This window comes from Osmerus mordax, chromosome 20, assembly GCF_038355195.1.
Source record: "Osmerus mordax isolate fOsmMor3 chromosome 20, fOsmMor3.pri, whole genome shotgun sequence".
In the NCBI taxonomy this organism is placed as follows: Eukaryota; Metazoa; Chordata; class Actinopteri; order Osmeriformes; family Osmeridae; genus Osmerus; species Osmerus mordax.
Genome location: NC_090069.1, coordinates 8914593 through 8931167, shown reverse-complemented (window position 1 = coordinate 8931167; position 16575 = coordinate 8914593). Strand labels below are relative to the sequence as shown.

General features: G+C 41.3%; 3 protein-coding genes across 3 annotated transcripts in view; 2 read left to right on the top strand and 1 right to left on the bottom strand.

The window, feature by feature from the left end:
- Positions 1-16575, top strand: part of marveld2a (MARVEL domain containing 2a) — a 134648-nt gene that overhangs the window by 64343 nt on the left and 53730 nt on the right. The gene's annotated exons all lie outside the window — the stretch shown is intronic.
- LOC136964371 (ubiquitin-conjugating enzyme E2 L3) lies at positions 1331-8355 on the bottom strand. The gene is made up of 4 exons (XM_067258470.1): positions 8303-8355; positions 6804-6899; positions 6422-6608; positions 1331-3259 (listed from the first exon to the last, which is right to left on the bottom strand). Exons 1-4 carry the CDS (start codon positions 8327-8329, stop codon positions 3105-3107), a joined length of 465 nt encoding a protein of 154 aa, XP_067114571.1. The 5' UTR covers positions 8330-8355; the 3' UTR covers positions 1331-3104.
- hic2 (hypermethylated in cancer 2) lies at positions 14064-15909 on the top strand. Its single transcript, XM_067258544.1, has 2 exons — positions 14064-14282; positions 14398-15909. The coding sequence occupies exons 1-2, from the start codon at positions 14064-14066 to the stop codon at positions 15907-15909; spliced, it is 1731 nt and encodes a 576-aa protein (XP_067114645.1).

Here is a 16575-nt window from a genome sequence, read left to right as displayed (position 1 = left end):
AGGGGAATGTCCCTGTACTTACTGTAAGTCGCTCTGGATAAGAGCGTCTGCTAAATGACTAAATGTAAATGTAAAATAAGATTGAATGAAGTAGAGGTCCTGGGTAAGAAGCACCTGTTTGAAATGAAAGAAGCTCTTGTTCCTCTGTCTGTAGACCCACAGTTAGGCAGCTTAGTCACTCAGGGACCAATTGACCTTCTTTAAAAGTTCTTAGTGACGTGTAGCTAATGAAGCTTATGTCTGCACTATATTTAAAATCTTAGTGGGTTAGTGGGGGTGGGAAGTATTAGACAATGTGTGGGACATAGGATCTCCAAATCTCTAAGAAGTAGTAGCAGTACAATAGTTCCTACCCCTTTACACACAAATTCATAAACCATAGAATGATGAGATGAGATACAGATTGGTTATCTTATTCCAGCGCAAAGTAGAAAGCTACCTGTAAACTGGCCTAATCAGAGGTCGTCTCTGTATCATAGGGTGGGGTGAGGTCTCTGTCCTGAAGCTAAACAAATATAAAAACAAATGCAAATACAGGCAACCCAGGCCTGGCAGACACGTCTTCAGTGTTTGGAGAGCAAATTGAACACAGCTCACCTAACACAATATACGCAGATCTATGATCATGTACTCATCAAGCCTTTATGTACATTAGGGCTGCAGCAAACGACAAACAAAACAAATTTGATTTGTTTTGAATTCGAAATATATAATCGACCTATCTAGTTACTAATTATTACACACGATAAAATTTTTGGTTTAAAGTTTCGTAAACTTTCCCACACTGCAGTTTGGCTTCGTTTGCACCATAGACTGGATCAGGTTTGCACTCCCAACCTGCGCACTCCGACATTCTCATAAGTACAGTGTAGTCTCGTCTTCTACGGGAGCGTAGTCTAGAGCTACAGCGCCGCACTGATCAAATAACGAGTTGTCGACAACAGAAATATTTGTCGACACATTTTAATTAATAGTCGATAACGTCAACTAATCGTTTCAGCCCTTCTGTACATAGTATTTTAAACAATATTGTGGCATCCATCTGAAAGTCTGAACATGTGATTATTTGTAGGTGGGCAAGTTTCACACACCAATATAATATATTTTTATTTGTGTTATTAAACAGTGCACTACTTTGTCAGTGCTCAGCATATTCAGTCCACAATCTGTCTCTCATTCTATTGCAAATACCTCTTTTTTTGTGACAAAATAGTGACTAACAACACAGCACTTCCACAGGAAAATATCTTATCGGTGTTCCTTAAAAAGAATTTGACTTCGGACTCAATGTTGAGTAATTAATCAATAAATAGACTAGTTGACAAAGTGATAGTATCATTTGTGTTTTATTGATACATGATAAGGCCCTTACTTAGACAACCCAAAAGCATATCTGATCCTCTACTGTCATCTTGTACAGTACGGCCTGCTTGTTGTTTTGTTTCTGCTTTAGCTAAATTAAACACTGTTGACACACTGATTTCTACAGTTTGGTCAGAGACAAGATGAAGATATTGGAAGAGGGTATTAAAGGCTACTGTACCCTCAACCCATTAATGTTATCAAGGATATAACTGACCCTCAACAACTGACACCAGTCTATGAGAATGGGTTTCAAAGAAAGGGCTTAACAATATGCAGGACATCAGGGAGAAGAATATGTGGGGATCAAAGGTGTCTATGTAGTTAGACATCTGTTTACGCAGACACAATAACAGACATATACCCGCAGACAGCATGTTGCCTCATCTGTGTTCTTGGTCCTGTTCAATTGTATGCTGCTGCACTCGTCCATCCTTGACATGACCTTGGGATTTTATGCTCTATAACTAAGTAATAAAAGATTGGGAGTGTGCGAGATGAAAAAGCCCCTTCAAAAGAGGCTCTTATAATAATGTCGATCAATCACTCCAGAACAGTAATGATAGAGATCATAACTAGGTGTGTTATGTTATATTATCTGATCCATATGCAACTTTACCAAAGTTGTTACACCTTTCCTGAATTCCAAGGTCATAAAACCCATCTTGTGGTGGACAATCATATACACATCTAACAACAGTTTCTGGTCTCATATAGTGGTGACTGAGTTAAAGCCAGTGAAAGACTGAAACTATTTGTCAAACAAACTTCCACAATAACCAGTGCTACTCAAGGGGTCAAAACAAGCTATTCACATGACCAGCGTACAGATGTTGAAGATGGCCAACTGCTTCCTGAAGCAATTTATGGGTAAAGGCATAAAGAGTGCAATTTGTCCTTTGGAAGTGCCACAGGTAAATTAAATTCCAAACTAATAATCTTAAAAATATACATTTTGAACTGAAGGGACACACATACAGTTTAACTTTTTATATAATCTGAAACATTGTATTGGTGATAAACTGCAGTTTTATAGTGAACTTAAAAGCTAGTTCCACAAAGTAAAGTGCAACATTAGCAACAAAAAAACATATAAAAGAAACATTCCACCACACAACTCCTGAACTTTCATGTTTTAAGTGTTATCTATCATTTTGTTGCCATTGGGGTGGTGTGTTTTGTTACATATTTTGGTGATGGGGGGGAGGGGGGGGGGGGAGTGAAAGGGAAAAAATAATTAGCCATCATACCACAAGAGCTGAGCCTTACATTTAGTCTCCAAAACTATCAATAATACAGGGTTCTGCCTTGGCTTTCAATAAACTTCTATGAACAAATCAAATGAACAAATCAAGCAGAACAGCATTTTTGTCCTCATCTTTCTTTCATTTCTGTGACGAGTTGCCTTCTTAGACCAATTCAAAATGTGTATAATTTAAGAAAATCAGTAGAAAGTTAGTAACAGCCATAAGTGGCCACCAGAGGGTGAGAGCCGGATCACTAACAAGTCCTGCTGCCAGCCCAGGGAAAAGAGAAACTGAGATACACCACTTCATCTGCAGATGGGCAGGCTCTGGGGCAGCTGAAGGGGAACAAGTATGCACGTAATGGGCATTTTTGAGGTTTTGGGGGGCAGGAGCCGTGATGGGATGGCATGGGGGGGGGGGGGGGGGGGGGGGGGGGAGCTTGGAATAAGAACGGTGGGGAGAAGAGAGTAGGCCAGGAATCACACCATCACTCTCTCAGTCCACTGGTCGCTTTTCACCATGTTTCTTTGTAAACTCTTCTGCATTCTTAAAGAATTTTTTACGGTCCTTAGAGTATTCCTCGGCTAGGTCCGCCCTCAATGGGTGTTCTGGCTGGGGGTCATTTACCAGAGCAATAAGGGACTGGATCACTGAGAAAAAAAGAAAAAAAAAAGTTAAACAACAATAATCATCATCATCATCATAAATATATGTAAGTGTCATGTGGGCATGCTAAACATTAGTTAAGTCATTATTTTACCATCTCCAGGTGAGCTAGAGACTGGCTTAGCACTAAGACTCAACCATCTTACTTAATCTGGGGGGGTGTTCCATCAACGTAGATTAAGGAAAAGCCAGGCTTATTTCGACAAGTCTCACTTACTTCAGCGAGAGTACCGTTCCATTAAGGTGGCTTATTCTAGTTCTAGCTAAGTAACCAAGGTAACTTATACCACCTATGAACTAGCCTGCTCCGTGTCAGGCTAAAAGTCGAGCTAATTTAAGATGTGTTGCAAATAATTTCAAACAGGTGGAAACAGAATCTCAAAAGACAGTTCCCTCGAGTGAGTTCCGACCCGCAAATCACTTTTGTTCTGTCTGTGCGTCCCGTAAGTGCAGAATTCTTGTCTCACAATATGACCCAGCATGAATTAATTTACATGTTTACTTCATCTCCAAAGAATGTATTAATTTAAATAAACAATTTAAGAAATAATGTCACTTTCACTGTTTTCAAAACCCTTTGGTTAATTGACATAAAATTTGACTTTCTTGACAAGTTTTGTCAATTATGGCATATCCGTTCTTCAACCCTGTGGATGAAGGTGCTCAGATTATACAAAGAGCGTTCATCCCACCAGCCCCAACGGTCTTCAGAGACAGAAGTATGCTTCCCCGGCCAGTATCTGTGGAATAGGTATAGGTTCAGCAGGCCCAGCATAGTTTATCTAGATAGATTTTATTGTCATTCTTAATATATATATATATATATATATATATATATATATATATATATATATATATATATATATATATATATAGGTTGGCAATTAACACATAATAGTAACCTACCATCCTTTGTAGAAAGGAGAGTAGTAGACTATAATAGCAGAAAGGAGGGTAGTAGACTATGCAGTCTATGTAGGTAGGCCTAGACTATCTGCTGGAATCACACATAAGGACGCAAACTCACTGTAGCCAAGCCTTGCCCACTGTTCAGTCTGTCTGCATCTCTGTGTGTCTTTTGCATGTGGGACATTCTTGAACAGGGTTGGTGACTCAGAAAGGTTTAGTAAAGGCAACTATGCCAGGAAATAAGAAGGGTATACTTTGCTCCAAAGCAGTATACCTGAATATTTTCATCATTTTCCAGTTCATCTTGAAACACAAAGAATCACTGATACTTTTCATTCAATTGTATAAAGTATTTTCATTGTTTAAAGTAGCCTATATGTTGACAAGCTGCTGTATTACTTCATCCTCTCCTTCCGGCTTCCCCAATGTTATAGGTGCAATATACTTCCCCCATGGGTGTACCCAGTCCCACTGGAAGACTCAGGGGCTGACTGCCTGGTGCCCCCAGGGTTGAAAAGGCGTTTCTAAAATGCCCTCTAGTGGCAAAAATGAGACAAAGTGCCCTACTGTCTGCCATTCACATTGGAAAGTATGCTTGAGTGCCCAGGGTGCCCCTTAACGCAATAAATGATAGTGTGCCGTCTATAATAAAATATTTAAAAAAAAGTCTTAATGAGTGCCTTTATAGTACAGAAAATGTACTATACCTGTTCCTGTGCCCTTACTTCCAATGGAAAAGGGTGCTGTTATGAAGTGCCCTGTATGTTGCCCCTACATGATGTGTCTTAAATGGTGCCCTTTCCAAAAGAGAACATGAGATGCTGTGCCCAACAGCCTGCCCTAAAAAGCTTTCCCAAAGTGAGGCCATGACGACACTTGGGGTGTCATCCCATTCCCATTGTTACACTGGTGAGGCTGTTTCCGCCCCTGCCCTTCAAACAGCCTGAGTCTGCCACTGTCCAAGCCCCATGGACCTGTGGAGGCAGACTATGTTAATTGGAAATCTTTCCATTGCCTAAATGTACAGGTGTCATCTTTCCCTTTGATTTTAAAGCTCAGCATTGATCTTATCAGTTGATAAATGCATGTGGCAAAGTTATTTTGAAGTAAATAATTAATTTTGTTCAAGATGTGAAGACAAAAACATTATTAGCCCACATCAAGTGCAAACCATGGCCTTCTTCAGTGTTTTGAATTGTATCCTCCAATTTTCAATTGCTGCCACATTCTTTTTTTGGCTATTATTCTCAATCTCCTGTTGACAAAATTGGCCAGTGATTAGGCTACTGTCAGAACGGTTTCGGACAGCTCATCAAATTACGCTAATTATCAGTAGGCCTAAATGCATTAGTTATATTAAGTAGATTTGGTAGGCCTACAATTTACGCATTTAAACAGTCATAATGGTTTGACAAGTTGTCTCCCTCGCCATGTTAATTGCGGCAATATTGCCCTTTTTGGGCAACTCCAAACTCCAAAAAAACCTCAACAAATCTATTTACGCTGCTGAAAATAACACCACTGCTGGTTTACGCTTTTCTTTTTGCGACATAACTCCTCTTTTCGACGATCGCTTGATCTGGGCTGCTTCTGTTCTCCATGTGCACGCACAATCAAAGTTTATCGAGGTCTAGCTTGAATTAGCGTTGCTTGTTAGTGGAACGTAACGTTAGTGGAGTGGCTTGAGGCTTAAAGCTAAGTTGACGTTTACCTAAGCGCGGCTTTTTCGTTTAAGCGCGGCTTTCGTTAGCGACGTTGATGGAACACCCCCCAGGTCTAGCAGTCTAAACCACCTGTGTGCACTTTCGAAAAAAATTGATTCAATCCCTACCTGCCCCATCAGGTCTTTCCCTCTATTTCATTCTCATCTTAGAGGGGAAACACGCTTAGAGTGGCTTGGAAAGTGGAAATCCCCATGCCCCACAGCATACAAATACGGTGGCAAAGAGGCATGGCGTTTGTTTCTGTGTGTGTGTATGTATCTAACCTACCTTCACAAGGAATAACATCTAAATTGTGAATACACATCAGATGTAGGCTAAGATTCTCTCCTTGCATTCTGAGCTTTAAGATCTAACTTATGGGGTAGCAGTGAGATAAAGACTACCAGAGCAAAACTACTGAGGGAATAAGTCTTTCAAGTGTGTGTGTGTGTGTGTGGTCCTTGGTGTGACTGTGTTGGTCTGTTCCCATGTATGAGTGTATAACACAAGCTGGTGAGCATGCATCTACTGTACCCTGGTCAGTTTTTGTGGCTGGCTTCCAGTTCTCTGCACTGATCACAGGCAGGCACACCTGGCCCTTCTCATCGATGTTGGGGTGGTAGATCTTTGTCTTGAACGTGATCTTGGGGGGTTTGAAGGGGTACTCAGCGGGAAAGATGATCTCAATCCGAAATGCACCTTTGTCATATGGGGGGTTGTCCTATTTGAGCAGAAAAGGAGAGGGAAAAGAAGGGGGAGGAGGTGGGGGAAAGAAGGAGTGATGGTTTGTAAGAAATGACTATGACGGCAAGTTGATCCACAGTTCAATGGCAAATGAGTATCCTTGCAAATTAACACAGCTTAATTGTCATGGGTCAATAAAACGAGTGAGATTAACTACTGGTAGACTACTTACTGGAACAATAAGGCCTTGCCAAGTCAAAATATTTGAGTCATCCACTTGAATGTTGCGGAAGTTTTTCATCCCAGATTTGCGGATTTCATCAAGTTCCTGTGAAGTATAAGAGAAAACCATCAGAAGTACGCCAACTAAGTAAACCTACTTGGAACACTTGACCAGGAAGATGATGTGTAGGCCAATGAAAACCAATGGAAAAAAGAGCACCTAATGCAGTTAATCTATTTACAGTAATTCACTATCAAATATCTCCACCTCGGTTAAACCAAATTGTGTCTTACTAGAATCCTTTAATGCCTATCTACATAGGGTGGGCCCTGAACATTGCAATGGATCAGACAGCCTTGGGTAGGCCTATTTTTAACAATCTCTCTTGCTGGGGCTGCCACGCCCCTAATAACATTAAGTTAACATAAAATACCCAATACTGCATGAATACATTTCTATTTCACAGCTTTACTTGAGCCATCTCCAGACAAACTCAATCTGGTTATTGACAATTGATTAATCTGTTATCTGCTTTAACGTTAACTAGCTATGTGATCAAAGTTAAATTGAAGTGTTCAATACATATATCTTTTTTTGGTGTATTTCCTCGCCTATAGCTAGGGGTTTATAGTTCGAGCTAGCTAGGTAATGTTAACGTTTGTTACAGTTAGCTAGTTAGTGTAATTGTAAAACACTTCTAAATTCCGCAAACAAAAGCAACGATCATCGTTTCTGTAACAGTGTTAGTAACACAGTACTTGTACCCAGAGCCATATAAAAATATTTTTATATTTCTGATTGTACCTACCTGGATAACGTTATTAGATTCGTTGATGTGATAGATCGAACAGTTGCAAGTCAATAAAGTTTGCTGAGTTATTACATGTCGCTAACTAGTAGACTAGCTAAGCTGTTGGCTTTCAACGCTGTTTACTTTGACACTTACCAATTGGTTGTTGTGCCTTTACTGTACTATATAGGCAGTTAGCTTGTGTAGCTACCTTGACTGAGTGCGCAAAAAAGCTAGCCACTGGCTAGTAGCTAACTAGCAACTTCCCCATTGTAGCAAACACTATTGTGACTGGCTACCTAGGCGCTAGCAAGCTAAATCGAAACCTAGTAAATGTATAATTAAAAATTACTTTTATAAATGGCAATAACATTTTTTACAGACGGTTTTGGTTATGACCAAAAAGTTGGGCAGTGTAGTAAGTATTGGATATTTGGAAATAATCTCATGAGCCGGTGCTTCGTCACTCGTTCCCGATAGAGCTAGCTAGCTAGCCACCTAGACTAGCACCATTAAAGTAGCTAGCTAGTACTGTGTCTGGCTAGCCCTGATTCTGTCTGCAGTTCTTCTTTCACTTTCTGACTAGGCCTACATCGCACGACGACATACTCACAGTAAACGACACTTATTTATATAATCGTGGACTTATGCCTTAAATACAATACTGATTTAAAGTAATCTGACTAAAAACGATTATTTGATTTCTAAGCAAATGTACCTTATGTAGCCTCCTGCTCGCCGCCATCGTGGAATTACTGTCTATACCCAGAATACACAGCGAAGAGGCGGCATCTCTGGAACGGAATCCTGCATTCCAGTTGAGATTTTTTTTAAAGGCCCTTTGACATCATGGGTTATATTACAACCCATGGCCATGTAAAAAAAATCATACCAAGTGGATGATAAACTTCACTACCAATTGTATTAAAACTAATATGGCAATTGTAGCCTATTAAATAATAGTGTTAGCTAGACACTCACCAAGTCAACTAGAGTTTTCATGAAACTGAGTGCCACTCTGTTTGATAAACGGCTATACATGTAGAATGTTGATGATGACCCCGACTTTAACTTAATTGTGGCTGTTTTTTGTGTGTAGGATATCTGCCCCATTGCGTAAATTATGTTTCATCTAATTACAACAAAGATGATCTAATAGTTTTAATGTACATTTCTTATTCATCGTTATCCTAATATTTGCCTCATATCTTCCAATGAATTAGCCCCCTGGGAGTACAGTGCTAAGGGCATAAAGTAGGCTATGCATGGTTCCCATTCACATAGACTACAGTTTGCGGCCCAGTCATCATCCATCATTTGAACTAAGAAGGAAGAGGTACAAGCCTATTTACTGCCTTATACCTATCAATGACAGGTCGGTAAAGAGAGGAGCATGCATTCGAAGCAGTAGGAGATACAAAAATATGGTATTCTTATCTGAGCTAATCCCTGTAAAATGGTTGGTTTACTGGCATTGTCTTACTCTGTAGTGGGACATTTTACACATTTTAGTGCCTGGAGGGTAATTAAACCAACGTTTACAGACAAATAAGAAGGTAAACTTAGCATACTTTGGTACACTATTGACCACTCAATTTTGTCCTAAAACTATACTTCCATCCACACAAATCAGAAAAAGTTTCAGTGAATGAACAGAATTGTTGTAGGCCTATTTGTAACAATGTAGGCTATTATCTTGTTTGAGATCACAATAAAAAGTGTGAGTTTCACACTTCTTATACATAAATGTATGTGATTGGTGACTGGAAGTAGACATAGCCTATACTTCCAAATTAATGCGACCTGTTCCAGATCGGAGTATACTATAGTAGCCTGTAGCCTACTATAGCCTAGACGTGTAGCCTGACTGTCATACTCATAATTTTAGTTAGAATATGAGTCTGATACCGCTCCGTTGGGCTGTGAGTATGGGGCGTGTTTCAACCAAACCCGGAAAAAAAGGCCTCTTCACTCAATTGGATAGACCTACAACCAATCAGAGCAACCTAGTATGTTGTTTCTTGAAAACGAATTCAACCAAAGTGCTCTTTGGTGATGTGGTTGATTACGTTGCTCATCTGTCCATCATCGTATAAAGCCCGCCCTGCAATTTGATTGGTCTGAACAGCTCTTGTTCGGACATAGTTTTTCCCCAACCGAGCGACCCCAGACCCAACTTCCCGACCAAATTTTTTTGTGGGCGGGCTAAGTTTGGCCGGCACCCAGGCTAATAGACGTGTGCTTTATCTCGTCAATAGACAAAACATGCGGGAAAGGCCCTTTTCTTGTAGTAGGCCTATAGGCTTATGTAGCCTACATGAGCTGAATTGGTAAAAAAAAAAAAAAAAAATTTAATCGGTCACACATCGGCATAAATGTGAGTAAGGTTATTTTAATCACTTAGTCTAAATGTAAGGTTCAGTGCCATTTATGACAAGTGCAGGTACAGGTAGGCTAGGAAATGTTTTGTAGGCTCTTGTTTCTAGCGGCCTATCTAAACCTAATGATGCCAATAACAAATCAATCATAATCCTAAAGTCTTAAAACGATACACCTCGTTAGGCTAAAACAGAGAGCCGGTATTTATTCTGCTGTCAGGTATGGAATGACAGTTGAACATCCCTTTGGCACATATTTGTAGTCTGGCGTGTGTGAAGCTCCGGGTTCTCTGTTGCCTCCCTGCCTTTTCGGAGGACTTTTATTTAAATTAGGTCAAGGGTTAGGATAGGCCTTCCAGCGTATCAAGCCCCTGCATCTGCATTCTGCAAGATGGCGTGCGAAGGGGTATGAGGGGCGATGAGGTGGAAAGGCTGGATGGTAACCTATATTATAACGCTTTCATTGATGAATCAAGGTAATATCCGTTTTCTCTCCTTCAACTTGTTTAGTATATGTACATCTTGCTAATCATTGGTCGTGTTCCATAGATGTTCTTTTTGGTGTTATTTTTTATATTTTTATAAGTGTTGGACTGCGAATAGCCTACCGTGCTCCGTGAGCCTGGAGAATTTCGTTTCAGGTTGTTCGCAACTCGAGTTACCATTGCCCCTATCTATAGGCTACCACCAGCAAATTGTTTACGTTCTACGTTGCTCTTCAGTGTGAATTGTATGCTTGTATGTTACAAGTATTGTCAATACCTATTATCTATAACCAATGCTTTTTGTGTAGCCTACTAAAAAAGCTTTTGATGGAAGACAGTCTACAAATATTCGGCGATGGATCTATTGCCTTGTTTTTTTTCTTGTCGCATCATTTAGGAGCTGTTCAAGGTGTATTTTTTAGTCCACTTTCGTACGCTGTGATCTCACCGTCCTTTAATACAGATAAAGACTACATTTTAATTCTGCGTTAATGCTCAGGGGCTTTATGTGGAAGCATAAACCCAATGTGTTTGTCATTCAAAACAGCCTACGAAATCCTTTGGCTATGCGGCCATGAAGTGACTTACCGCAGTACAGGGAAAAATCTGTCTCTTTAATTCAAAGACGGTATGATAGCTGTATGGATGATCATATTTATTTTGACGGGCAAACACACACATGCCAACTATACAGATGAATTATCAAATACAATGTGACAGTAGATTTAGATTTGTATTATTTGTGCCTAATAATACTACACCTCACTAAATTTGAGACACTGAAGCCCTGCAACTCATAGGCTAAAGTCAAAATCGAATTACCTTAATTGAATGGTTTTACACCAATTACTAAATGATTTTTATTCCACACCTTCTGCTTGTATGGATCTTAATTATACCTTTTAATTTAAGTATACTTATTTTTATTTAAACCTTTTATGCAGTTCTTGTCGCTGTCTATATGTGAAGCAGTGTAAGGTCTCTTGTTCCTTTTATTACATCATCTATATCTCTAAGACAGGGGAGCTAGAGATAAGCCTGAATGTAGTCAAACTCATGGTAGTTGAAAGTTATTTCAGGCTGTGTTTGGCCCCATCTGTTGACTTATGTTTATGTTCACAACAGATACAGTGCCAACTGGAAACATATATATTTTGAAGAGTAATAAAAGTAATTATAGATGAGAATAGAATAGTGAAAATGGTGAAGAAAATGTCTTGATTGCAATGTGTAAAGAAAAGTCTAGTGGTGCTGTATGAAAGAAAGCATTGTTTTTGTAATGAGAGGGACTGAGTGAAGAAGAGTCATGTGGTTGATCAGGTCCTGTATGAATACTCTTTAAAGGCAACCATTTCCCTTTCCTTACTTGAGGTAGCCTTTCTCTGGTAAACCTCCAGCATGATCAAATAGATTAAAAGAGGGTTTATTGACACACCAAGGCAAAGGTAAGTTGGATTTTAGGCTTTTTGTCTGACTACTACATCTGTTTGAGGTAGTGGACTGACTCAAATTACTATTATTGTCTATGCTTTATGCAATTTAGTGAAATCAGGTAATGTCTGAAGGCTTTTACATGGCACTCTGCAAACGACAGTCATATGATTGTATCCTGCTAATACTCTGGGCATGGGACATTCATGGAGAGGCTTGATATTGTGACTTTACAGGCAACCACAGGCCTGTATATGGGAGGCAAGAAATTAAGGAAAATTAACATTGGGTTCAAGCAAAAAATTGGACCTTGCTTCAGTATTTTGACATCGGTCATACGATTTAAATAATTATCTGAAGAGGTGCCAGACATTGATGCAATAAGACTCATTCATAGTTGTGGACATTTAGTCATTTATCAGACGCTCTTACCCAGAGCAGGGTTAGTGGACACACTGTCTTGTCTGCCTTTGGCCTTAAAACACAGAATTCCACACAGTGTTCACTTTTAATTCAGCTGGTTTAACAGATTAATATTTCCTCATAGTTCCACAGCTCTGTGTGCTTTAGCTTTGTGTTCCAGCTTACCATAAAGCAGTCAGTACTGCTGTTGGGTGAAATGACTCCTATGGTATGGCCTAAGCTTGTTTACCTTGAGCCGTTTACTCATACTTGACTGATCCCCAACCTTGCAAAAAGCATCTTCAATGGTTTTGCCTTGTTTTGACAATAGGAATTGCATCAGTAACCAGTTTCCTTTGCCATTATGATTGGATACTCAAATGATCATTGTACAATACAAAATTAATGCAAACTGAATGATTACGTAACCATATCAGGTTATCCCTTCACATTTGCTTTGTAAGATACATTTTCTGCCTTGTTTGTATTAAAAGGGAGTATATACGGGTGGCTGCCTATCACCGTATCAACTTCACTGTAAGAACCTTCATCACAGTGCTCAAACGTTTATGTATTTTTAGAAGAAAAGTGGGTTTCGTGTTCCTTTATCAATCTATGCCAAAACAGATGTTGCTCATTCTTATCAGGGAAAATATCCCATTCTAATGCTAAAAATAAACAGGTGTGGTGTCATTTGCTGCTCATATGCACTATATTTGGGAGCATGATGTAGATATGAAGTTATAGAGTTGTTTCATTCATTGACCCTTGAAAGTGAGTGAACACTGTTAACAACTGCAGTTTAGTCTAAAGAAGCTGTTTGTTTTGGTAACATTAATATAAGATTTTATGGGGCCCTGCCTCTAGAGAATTTGCCTGTTATTTAATGATACAATAGGCTGTAATCGGTTGTAGTTTACTGCCTTTGCATGTACTACATGTGTATCTTAGGTCCACCCTGCCCTGCAGACAGACCCAATGCTTGTGCTTGTAAAAACAAACAAAAAAAACCCCCACGAAAGCTAAACATTAATACCACTGAGCGGTGTGCTTCTGCATAACATATTTGACCAGTTGTCAAAGGCATACAAATGCTTCCAGTCCTCATTGTACTATAACGGCAACATATAATATATAACATTTTTATTTTATATTTATGGAAACCGGAGACGTTCTGTATCTCATAAGTTCTATTTATAGTGGACCAGACTCCAACAGTCATTACTGGCAGTGTAGATAATACAGTAGAACTGTCTTTAGACTGTGCAGAGGTAGCTGCAGCAGTGATAATCTTATAGGGATAGCTATCAGGGTAGTGCTGCTCCCCTAAAATTGAACAGTGGCAGAGGAGATAGAGAAACTCGTGGCCAGGGTGGGGCACCACTTTCTATTTTTACCATGTATCTATGGTCTGTCTGTAGACCTTTTTTAAGGATTTGTTTGTGTTTGTGGAAATGATAGCCTATTCAAGAATTGATTCAAAATAGTTTCCTTAAATAGCCTTTTCTCAGGCCAGTGCACTCAGGGCATTGTTGGAATTTCAGAAACATGTCTGGACCTGCAAGGGCCAGGTCTGCCAGACAGAATTATGTCTGCAGATGATTGTAAGTTTGTTACTCTCAGTGTTCTACCATAGCCAGTTCTATCTCATTAGGCTAGGGTGTTCTCTCACTCTTTCTTCTACACAGCTCTCTACACTTTGTTGAGCTGTCAGAATGACACTTTGTCCCTCTTTCCTTTTCTCGCCATGGTCCATCCAGGTGTTTAAACCAAAGTGTGTGTGATGGAACATCCAAATTATGCCAAGCAGCTGTTGCTGCAAATGAACCAGCAGCGATCCAAAGGTTACCTATGTGATGTCATCATCGTGGTGGAGAATGCTCTGTTCCGCGCCCACAAGAATGTCCTGGCAGCCAGCAGCAGCTACTTCAAGTCCCTGGTTCTCCACGACAACCTCATCAACCTCGACACAGAGATGGTCAACCCCGCTGTGTTCCGACAGGTCAGCAGCCCAGCCAGTTCATAACCTCACTCTATAAACACTATTTCAGTAAATTTAGATTTTTCTTATCCTAAATTGTTAACTCAAGCTGACTCTATACTATCTCTTCCTCCAGGTGTTGGATTTTATCTACACAGGGAATTTGGCAAACTCTGACCCCGTCAGTGACCATAGCATGTCTGCCCTGCTAACAGCCGCGTCATATCTCCAGCTGACAGACCTGGCAGCTATGTGTCGCAGGAGACTGAAACGTAACGGCAGGACAAGCTCCAGCAAGATTCCCACTTCCACGACTTCCCCGATCTCCAACGGACGTTTCTCTCACCCGCAGCGTCTGTCCTCCACCCCCCTCAGGGTCACCCACAACAACCACTACCAACACTCAGGTTCCAGGGAAGTCGAAAAGAGCCACAACCAGAAACAGGATGGGCGTTTAAAGGAGGATCTTTCAGAGGAGGAGGTGTTTATCTCAGGCTCGCGTTGCATGTCTCTCAGCCCTTCTGCTGGTGATGGGGTCAACAATGGTGTAGACATGGGGCTTGGTCTGGGCCTGGACCTATCCAAAAAGAGTCCTTCAGGAAGTACAGCAACAGAGGAGGTGAGCCCTAGCAGTCTCGCCCAAGGCTCGCCACCGTCTGGCTCCCCTTCTACAACCAACAGTGCCTCCTTCGAGTATACACCCACAAACCCCACAACCGCCAGCGTCAAACCAGGTCAAGAAGCAGGAGAGGATAAAAGGCTCCCTCAAAAGACCACCACAGACCTCCTGCAAAGGGCTGCTCACAAAAGGCCCAGACCCAGGAGCTTGGGCTCAAAGGTAGGGGAACTTAAGACACCATTGCCAAATGGTCTGGGAAAGAGCCGTGGCATAGATGGAGCAGAGCTGAGCCACAGAGGTGATAGTTTGTCACCAGAGCTGGGGGAGGGAGATGGCGAGGAGAATGGTCTGGAACAGAGTGAGGAGAGTGGCCAGAGCGAGAGTGAGGGTGGAAGACGAAACCAAAAAAGAAACGCCAATTACATATACCGACAGCCCCAGCAGGGCTTTGAGCCCCCCTTGGGGGACAACCTGTACGTATGTATCCCTTGTGGCAAGGGCTTCCCCAGCTCTGAGCAGCTTAATGCCCACGTGGACACGCATACAGAGGACGAGCTGTATATCAAAAAAGAGGAGGACGAGGACGAGGAGGAAGATGGTGTGTCACCAAAGGAAGAGGACCAAGACGACCCTGAAGACCTGAGGTCTCAAATAATGGAGACAGAACCAGACATGGATGGATCACCACCTTGTTACAACTGTACCATCTGCAGCAAAAGCTACAAGGACCCAGCATCGCTACGCCAACACGAGAAGAGCCATTGGCTGAGCCGGCCCTTCCCATGTAATATCTGTGGCAAGCTGTTCACCCAGCGGGGCACTATGACGCGGCACATGCGCAGTCACCTGGGCCTTAAGCCCTTTGCCTGCGAGGAGTGTGGCATGCGCTTCACTCGCCAGTACCGTCTGACGGAGCACATGCGCGTCCACTCGGGAGAGAAGCCCTATGAATGTAAGCTGTGTGGTGGGAAGTTCACCCAGCAACGCAACCTTCTCAGCCACCTGAAGATGCACTCCTCACCCAGTTAGAGACCATGCTGGGCCATTAGCAACCGATTACCTCATTGTTCGAAAACCTGCTCCCGGGCATCCAGAGTGACCTCACTAAGAATGTACCCATCTTTCTAAAGCCTGTCTGGCCATGCATCACGTGGGCCTACATGACCTAGTGTTTCGCCATGACCTCACTTTTTCAGAAGCCCACCTCAATGCATGCAGAACAACCTCATACCAACCTCTCACACAGGCAAACTGTTTATGCAGATTTTCTATACTTGACAAGGGCAGTATACCACCACTTTCAAACCAACCTCACATATATATATACCTCATCTAAGCCAAACAGTACATTACTGCTCTATATAACTCACCCTGGCTGGACAACACTCCTCAGGTAAAACCAAAGACTCCTCCCATCTGAAGATTTTCTCCTTGGGATAGAATTTATTTATTTCACATTTACTGCTTTTTTAAATGAAGCAAAATATTAACCGGACCTTTAATTGATCATAGCTTTGTGAATCCAGCCAAACCTCCCCCAGGGTCTGACACCATGGCATATTTATGGCTGTGGCTAGGCAACAGGGTATCTACCTTTTGGGGCATATTTTACCTCAGACGTAGGTTGGATATGAGACAAGCTTGTCATTTGGACAATATAAGTAGTGCCACTCTACAGCTGGATTGAGATGACCT